Source organism: Halyomorpha halys, unplaced genomic scaffold, assembly GCF_000696795.3.
Source record: "Halyomorpha halys isolate HHAL.00 unplaced genomic scaffold, Hhal_1.1 Scaffold1.1, whole genome shotgun sequence".
NCBI lineage: Eukaryota > Metazoa > Arthropoda > Insecta > Hemiptera > Pentatomidae > Halyomorpha > Halyomorpha halys.
In genome coordinates this window covers 2,542,606-2,551,943 of record NW_027115366.1, presented here as the reverse complement: position 1 = coordinate 2,551,943, position 9,338 = coordinate 2,542,606, and the positions used below count along the sequence as shown (strand labels likewise).

General features: G+C 30.7%; 1 protein-coding gene across 1 annotated transcript in view; it reads left to right on the top strand.

Moving 5' to 3' along the window:
• Nucleotides 1-1,838: 1,838 nt before the first annotated feature.
• Nucleotides 1,839-9,338, top strand: part of LOC106692548 (chaoptin) — a 22,331-nt gene continuing 14,831 nt past the window's right edge. The window contains exons 1-3 of the mRNA XM_014438593.3: nt 1,839-2,169; nt 8,226-8,373; nt 8,463-8,607. Coding sequence (XP_014294079.1) covers nt 2,134-2,169; nt 8,226-8,373; nt 8,463-8,607 — 329 coding nt within the window. The 5' untranslated portion in view covers nt 1,839-2,133. The remainder of the gene's footprint in view (nt 2,170-8,225; nt 8,374-8,462; nt 8,608-9,338) is intronic.

The following is a 9,338-nucleotide window of genomic DNA, read 5'->3' as shown; positions in this document are numbered from 1 at the left end:
CATCCAGTCAATTCATTTCCTAACCAGCTATCTAACCTAATGAACACTTATTGTTGAGGTCTTCTAGTACCCTGGGACAGAGTACCACACATTGTCGGTTGAAGTCAGAACTAATTAATTATACTCAACAGCACCTCCTAACCAAAGCCAACAGGTTGGTTGAAGTTTAATTTGCCTCCAGTTCACACTAACCGAATCTCTTCCAATGAAATACTCGGTTATCAGTTGTTTGTTTATTGTACTCATGCGTTTTGTGAAATTTATCTTTCTATTAAGGATAGCTTGAAGGACGCATATTTTGACGAAATGACTTACTCCATTCAAAATCATTCTTTGAATCTAAAAGAATCTAGTTTGGAATAAATGTTGTAATTGTAATGACTAAAATGTTACTGTTACTTAAATTGTATCTTTTTATATTTCTTCCATACTTTTGTAACAAGAAATATTATAGAAAGTCATCATCCTCATCATTGTATCCCCTTTACCGCTTGCGCAGTGTGGGGTTACAATTTGCAGAGTCTGGACCAGATATCTCGGTCTTGGACCATCTCCCTTCTCCTACTCCCTTCTATATTCCGCCTCTTGAACGCCTCCTTAACAATCTCCTCCAAGGAAATTCATGGTCCTCATCTTGGCCTTCTTCCTTCTACGCAAGAAGTACTCAAATGTCTTTCTGGCAGTTCTTTTCTGGTCCATCCGAAAGAGGAGTCCGAACCATCTTAGCTTGTGCTCCTCTAGAATGCCCTCAGCCGGTTTGACTCCGAGTTTAGTCCGAATGGCACTGTTCCCTACTCTTATCTCGTCGTGTTATTCCTTCCACCTTACGAACGCTCTTGGATCCGGCTCTTGTGCTTCGAGATGAGGGTTCACGATTCGGAAGAGTTGGAAAGAATAGGGAGGAACATCGATTTGTAGATCATTATTTTAGTTTTTCTCGTCGCCTCCCCTTTGCTCAGGAAACCCCTTCGAAGTAAACTAAATATTCTTCCAGTTGCAGTGATTCTTTGAGAAACTTCCCCATAAATGTAGCAGCTTTCGTTGAAATGAGCACCTAGATAATTGAAATTCTGGACCTGTTCTAGTCTTTCTCCGTTCGCTTTGATCACCCTTATTATACAGTTTCTTTCCTATCCTCGTACATTTGGTTAATTTTCATGTTTATCGAGGCCACTCCCTCTTACAGAACACTTATGCTGTATCGGAGGTCTCAGTCGTTGAAAACCAGGAAAACCAAGTCATCCGCAAATGCCAACACAGAAAATTTTATGGGTTGTAAGTTCCGAGTCCTAACTGAAACTGTCTCATTCTAAGTTTAGCTTTCTTTATTGCTTTATCGAGAACTACTATGAATAGCAGGGGGCTCAAGCAACATCCTTGACGAATACCTGATTTTGTCTCGAATTCTTGTGATATATGGTATTATAGAAAGTACTTTGTGTAATCAAAACTGTCAAAGTAGGAACAAGACATTTCCATAACTGAGGCTATACTGTTAATATGTTTTTCATAACTTTTGTAAAGATTTGAAAAACAAAACAGAATGTGTTCTACTTTTAAGTAGAAAGAAAAGTCGTTCCTTATAAAGGACATTTTTGATGTAATTTTATATATTTTTTTCCTTTCTAAACAGATGAAATATATATTCTATTCTACCTCGAAGTAAATGAAAGTTAAGTTAAATCTTATAAATTAAAACTAAAATGTAGCATTGACCTTAAATGATTCATCTGTTCTACGAAGATACGCAAGCAGTGTAGGTGCATGGTGACTAAGTGGGAATCCCATTTATAGTCATATCTCTATGTTAATTAAATGAATAATAATTTACACTTTAACTTTGTTAATACGTTAAGAATGTCATAATTGAATCGTAAAACTGTCAAAAAAACAATCCTAGTGTGATTTGTTATCTAACTTTTCTCCCTACCACTTCAGTCAAACCTTGGCGCCAGAGCTGTTCGTTCGTCCTTACTCGCCTGTCAAGAAAGTGTTACAGTTGTTTCTACAAATTACGGTTTCTTCATGTTGCAATTGTGTTTACCGTTTTTACTTATGGAATATGTGTTCTAAAAACTATTTTGGGTTCTGTCTGAGTTTTATTTTCTATCAGTAATCAAAATTTGGATTAAAATGGTTCAGAAATACTCGTCTTATCTCCAATTAACTGTAAGTTTTAGATTAGTAATTAACATTATTTGACAATGTGTTTATTGATTGTCTTTTTTAATACCACTAATCTTAAAATTATTGATTCTATATTAATATTTACTGTGACTAACGTTTGTTTATCTTATACACGTTTTCAAGAGTTGTTTTAAAGAAAAAGTATTCAAAAATACCACTCTTAATTGATAGAAACTTTCTCTTGTCATTTTCACTTTTATTTTTGTTGGGTTTAAATTCAACAAATTATATTGATCTCTTTGCTAACAGAATCAAAACTTTTTTAAAAACTGAATTCCTGAAATTGTTGATAGTTATGATGAAATGATTGAAAACAAATAATAATTCATTTACTATTTGAAATAGTACAAGTCTCGAAACATCTAAGACTTATTGACACTTTTCCCCAGCTTTATTAAAAGTGTTCAGACATAAAACAAAATGCTTATAAGTATTCTGTTAGCAAGTTTAAAGCAAACAGTTAATATTAATCAATTAAATTATAGAAATTAACCAGATAAGTACAGTAATACTTATGTACTGTGGGTGCAATCTTTGTACTTAACTCCAATGTTAGTCAGTTTGTTAGGATTATTGAATGTTATATTCCGGATTGGGATTAATTTGATGAAATCAATAATTTTAGTTTGTTTTGTTACATGTATTAACAACTATATACATTAATTAATACAATTTATTGATGTTTTCCCTAAAAGTTAAAACCGCTAACTCCATTTTAGTACATGAAATGCTTAAGCAAAATTTCAGTTACTGATTTAGCTTTTGACCATATTGACTAGTGATGATTTACTCAGCTTTAGAAGATTTTAAAGTATCATAGTGCGATCATGGACATCCTAAAATCATAGACACCATGTTATGAAACTTTTGTTCTGGAACAGTGTTCTTTGATTCAAGGCCCTGTCTAATTTGGGAAGTATTCCTTGAAATGTTAAAAGTGAAATCAGGTAGACTTAGGCAGAATTTGTTTGAAAAATAAATCGTTGAATGCTCTAAACAAATTTTATAATTTTACATTATTTGTTTTTTTTTTTTGTTTTTTCATGATTGATGAAATGATTATTTTTTTCTAATTTATAATTTTGACAAGAAGTTCATACCATCTATTTTAGTCAGTCAAGGGTTCTCATCGAGCCAGAGTTGATTGACCAGTTATCTATAGTTAGATTAATCAGATTAAAATGTATTTACTTATTACGAAAATAATAAAAAATATTTATAACATGAAATTAGTGTAGTCAAGAATGTGTTTGAACATGAAGAAAAAATGAGAAGTCAAAATAATGTGTACATAAATGACACTTTATGCACACATTATTTGTTTTGTCCTATTATTAACAAATCACATATTTAATCCATCTGCAACACTTGAGTTAATTTGTTTATTACATGCCAAAAAAATTACTTTACAATAAAAATTAATAATTTTATCCTTTCCGTTTTGTTTTTTTGGCATTAGTTGGTTTTAAAAAATAATAGAATAATAGATGCTTCTAATGCTATTGTAATTATAAAAATGTTTACAAGTTTTGTTCTCAACTTGAGGAAATTAATTCTATATATTCCGGTATTCATGAGTTTAAAATATCATTTTTAAAATTTAAATGAGGAGATGGTTGGTGCGGTCAGTGAAGGACACAAAGTTATAACTTATTTATTAGTGCCAGCGTTTTGGTCAGAATTTCACCCCTTCGTCAGGACTAAGAACAAAAAACAAGATGACAGCCATAATGAATGGAAGCAATTACAGAAAAATAGTAAAATATATAACAATATAGATACTTAAGTAGTGTTGAAAGAAGATATATAATCTAGGTATTATAAGAATATAAAGGTTAGGATAAGACTTAGTTATAATAAAATTAGGAAAGAGAAAAGAACAAAAAAAAAAAAGAATATACATTTGAAAATCTAGAAAATAAATATATGTACAAAATGACATTATTTATAAAAAATAAAATATGAATTTATATAAGGAAAATAAGTAAAGAAATATGAATATTAATGAGAAACTAATTTTAACTTTTACTAACCATATTTCCTCATTTAAATATACATGCCAACTGTTCATCATTATTTTACATAATTGTGTAATAATTTATTTTAAAAATAGTGAAATAGAAACTATCATATAATTATTTTAGAAGTATAGTGCATTATTTCGATAATTGTTCAAAATATTAAAATAATTGCAAGAAATTAGTACTAACAAATTATTACTATTTTATAATAGTGATACGAGGTTATCTAATAATTTTATTGAAATCATTTAGTTGAGTATGTGAAAAATAAATTTTGTGAATAATCATTCGAGTATAACACCGCTTAACCGGCTTAAGGGATTAATTTACGATATAAATAAAATGCTGAGTTAATACTAATAATCCAAGAGGCTGGAGATAAAAATATCAGTTATCTCATCCCAGATTCAGTTTATTTTAATGATAGCTATATATAGGTTCTAATCAAAATTGATGAATCTGCCATAGTTAAGGGAAATAAAAAATGGCCGCTGTTTCAAAAAATTAATTTTTCATTTTGAGCTCCATAATGTTAAAACTTCCTACAACTCTAGAAATCTAATAGAACATTATTTATAGTAGAGTAAATTCAATAAGATATGAGCTCTAACAGAACTGTTTATCTTCAATAGTTTCAGAGATACAGTTTTTTTTAAAGCAACATTTCGTAAATAATGTATTGAAAAATCAGCATTTCGTGAATTCCTTGTGAAAAATCTATATCTTAGGAACTATAAAATGTACAGATGTCCATTAGCGCTCACATTAAAGTTAGTTTAATGTGCTGTAAAGTAGTTAATGACGTTTACCTTTGTAGGAATAGTAGTTTTTATGATATTTGCTAAACTAAATTTAAAAACTTTTTATTCGGACAATTCATTCCGAACTCCATTTCTTTAAAATTGCCCACTACGCTAAAAAGCTTAATAGATTTATAAATTATTTTATAATAGAAGAGCATTTAAATTAGAGTAAATTTGCTAAAATATGAACCTTAATAGAGCTATTTATGGTCAACAGTTACTGATATACACTTTTTCAAAAGCAACATTTATTACGAAAAATTAATTGTTTACAACCATTACACTTAAAATTCATTTTTGGGATCCTTCAGAAGGTGGAGCCCTGCCTCGTTAGTTTTATTTTTTATAATGATGAGAAGATAGTTGACTGTAGATAGTATATATGAGGAGAAGATGGTTGGGGGTGCGGTCAGTAAATAACACAAATAAGTTGAGAGAACTTATTTAATAGTGCCAACGTTTCAGCCAGAGTTTCTAGCCTTCATGAGGGCTAAGAACAAAGAGCAAGATAACAACCAATGATTACAAAAAATAAATAAATAAATAAATAAAAAGAGAAAATATAAACAAAATGATAGAAGTAAATAATTATACAGAATAAAAATAAAGTAATGAAAGGAGTGGAAAATAAAATGTTTAATTAAATATATAAGTAGAATAACATCAAGGAAATAAAAAAATTTAAGTTATATTATATAAAGAAACAAAGAAATATGAATATATTAATTTAATAATAATTAAAAAATTAAAGTTATGGAAAGAAAATATAAGTAAATAATGAAATATGTAAGTATAATATTAGAGTAAGGAAACCAAATATAAGGTTGAGTTAGACAAAAGAAGTGATTTTTTTTCGTAATCTCCTTTATTATTAAATTTATACAATACATACATACAAATGCATAATACAAATGTATACTAGCATACTACTGCCTTGGATTGCCTAGTGGAATTGTAAGGTTAGTTGCAGGATCCAATCAAGGTAGTCAAAATCATGCAGCCAACGCCAGTGGATTATTGGAAGAGGGAGGGACGTCCGCTGGTTAGGTGTGAGTGTAACGACTTTAGACTGTAGACGCTGCCACCTCCCAGGTCTTGGTGGAGGGATAATTTCATGAAACAGAGAGTTAGAGCAGGCCTTCAACCCATCAAAAATTTTGATGTGTCATTGGCTTATGAAATCCGGCACAGTGGGGAGTTGGAGCTCTTCACAGATGACGCTGTTCTTGGTCCTCTGAAGCTTGGTTCCCTTGACGATTCTTCGAAGAACAGATCCCTGGAAACTCTTCAGTCTGTTTAATGCAGTTTTGTAGAGGTGTCTCACTAAAGGAGCACCGTGGAGCAGAGTTGGTCTGATAATTGCTTCATAGATCAGTAGTTTCTGGCGCAGTGAAATGTGCAGATGGTGCAGCCTATACGTTTTAAGTTGGGCCAGCTTGCAAAAGAAATGAATAGGAAACATAGCAATAATAATATGTAGTGAATATAACCAATAATGTGGATAAGAGGAAATAAGAAAAGAATAGAGAAGGAGGAGGGGGATAAAAGAAATTTACTCTTTTCTCTTTTCTTATCTTTCTTTTACCCCCTTCTTCTTCTCTATTCTCTTGAATCATTTCTCTGTTGAAGGCTAGAAACTCTGGCCGAAACATTGGCACTGTTAAATAAGTTCTCTCAACTTATTTGTGTTATTTATTGACCGCACCCCCAACCATCTTTTCCTCATACATATTTATTTTTTATAGTTGATAGTTTCAATTTTATTTTTATAATGAAATGATTCGAATATGTTTAAAATATATTTAAGTTATAAAAGAAGTATACTAGGATCTTAATGTTTAAGTGACTATAGGTTTAATAAATTAAAGCTGAGGGCAAATAAGACCTCATAAAGGCTTAGAATATTATTCTGTAGTAGTTTTTACTTTCAATTATTAAGTGGGATATCACGTTTCAAAGCAAACTCTGTCTTGGCTAATAAAAGTATTAAACATGAGTTTTACTCGCTTTGTGAAACAATGTTATTTAAAGATTCTGCAGCTAGACAGTAACAACCATTTGAGTCTGCAAATATAAGAAAAATATTGGAGAGCTTCGGAATGTTTGACCCGATACTACTTAATGATCCAGTAAGTATTAAAATTAGAATGGGGGAGATTTTGGATAGATATTGGGACTTTGTCAAGGACAAAGAACTCTTGTTAATACGAGAATTGACCTATAACCCGAGGTACGGTAGTCTTCATTAAAGCGGATGCTCCTCAAAGCTACCTAAAGATCAGCTGCCCTATAACTCACTTGAGAATAATTGCCCAACGATGATTCTCCAGTAAACATGCAATTACTCCTAAGTGTTAGTCCACACAAATATACTTTGGACTCACAGAAGCTTTGTCCAGCTTGTGATGGAATGGCACTGGAGGATTGTTTCCATTTTTTGACAAATTGCCATGTGTATCATGATAATCCGATACATGCCGAAACTAAGCAATATTAACCAAATTCAGTTGTATGAATTTCTATCCGTACACCAGGATTGGATCTTAAACTTTTTTTTTTTGTTTATGTAACACAAAACCTTTTACTTGGAGCTGTATATCTCTATATAAAGGTATATATTTTTTTTTTAAATATTATTAAATAAAAAAATAATAATAATAAAGATGAAAATATTGAAAAAGAAAAAGATTAAAGAACTGAAACAATAAGGGAAAAAAATCATATATTTCTATTATGTATTTTAATATTTACTGTCTATGCCTCTGTAATATAAGAATAATAAGCAATTGTTCAATTAGTCTTAGTATATTGTGTGTATAGCAGGCCAATGCGGTTGGGCGCCACTACTTTTTGAATTAAGTTTCTCTTCTCTCTATAGTGAATAATACAGGTTAATTTTGACTGTGTTAAATTGAGTTGGGCCTGAAAATTATCATAAATCAATGTGAGGCTGCGAAACTAAAATTAAGTTTGTCCTTGATGATGGTTGGATCGGCCGAAACATTGGACATGTAATATGATTTAATAAAGAAGATTAAGACAATTTAGATATCTTTCGTTATTATTAATAAAACCAATCTCAAACAAAATAATAAAAATATACATAAAGGAGGAATGTTTACCCAGGTCGGAAAAAAAAAATCTATAAATAAGAATAGTAATATGTATGTATAATAAACCATTGTAAAATTGAAGACATGTATATTTTTTTCAGATTATTGTTTGTTTTTTTATTAAATATGGGCAAAGCGAGTGGAAAAGCTGCCCTTCTAATGAAATGTGTACATGTCAACTAAATCAGTTTAACTCAGCAGAGGTTAAGGAAATCAACTGTACCAAAGTACCCTTTTTTAAACTACCTTGTGAGTATGCTATAATTTTTATTTTATTTATTTATTTTTTTTTTAATTTTTACAATATAACGAATTTTCTAATTGGTTTAAATTTTCAGATTTATCAAATAATAGTGTCGATCAGTTAAGCATTACTGAAAGTGGTCTAGAGGTTTTAGAAGATGATTCCTTTTTAAATTTAACTGCACCTAGAATTATTTTAAGTAATAACAGAATACATTCTGTCCAGGATAAGGTTTTTTCGTAAGTATTATATTTTATTTTAGATTCTATAAAATTAAGATAAGAATAACTTATACCTTAACAAACTAGACTCCTTATTCCATAGTTGGGCAACTATGGAACTAATAGCTAAAATTGTTCATTGGTTCATTCATGAATAAGGGTCGTAACCATGGCCATTTTCGCTATTAGTTTTAGGTTTAATCAATGTTTGCCCATCTTTGCCTTATTCTTTCCATGCCCTTTATTGACACTCACAAACTTAAGCTGTGACTGACATTACTGATGATGCAGAAACTTAAAATTAAAAAAATTCATTTTCATACTTTTAATTTTATCTTATATATCATTTACTTTTGCACATTTTTCATTTAACAAAAAAAATGTAATTAAATCTGTACCGCTACAACCCATGAAGGGCCAAGGGTGCAGTGCTTTGTAAGGAAGTACTGTTACTAGGCTAACGGTTGTGCAAGGAGGTGATTTGGTTAGAATCATGCTCAACCGCCAAAGTTTTACCCAAATAAGGGTACCACCATTGATACAAGTAGTACCACTAGAGTTCACCCAGCTTCATAACACTAGGGATATTCATGATGTTGTGTTAAATGTTTTACCATGTTAAATGTTAATGCATGTAAATGCTATAAGATTGTGAGCAGCCCTATTTGAAGGCATGTTAAACGTTAAATGCACAAGAGCCCCTAGCGGATTTTCTCAGCAACTTGTTGTATAAGCCTTTATGTTTATAA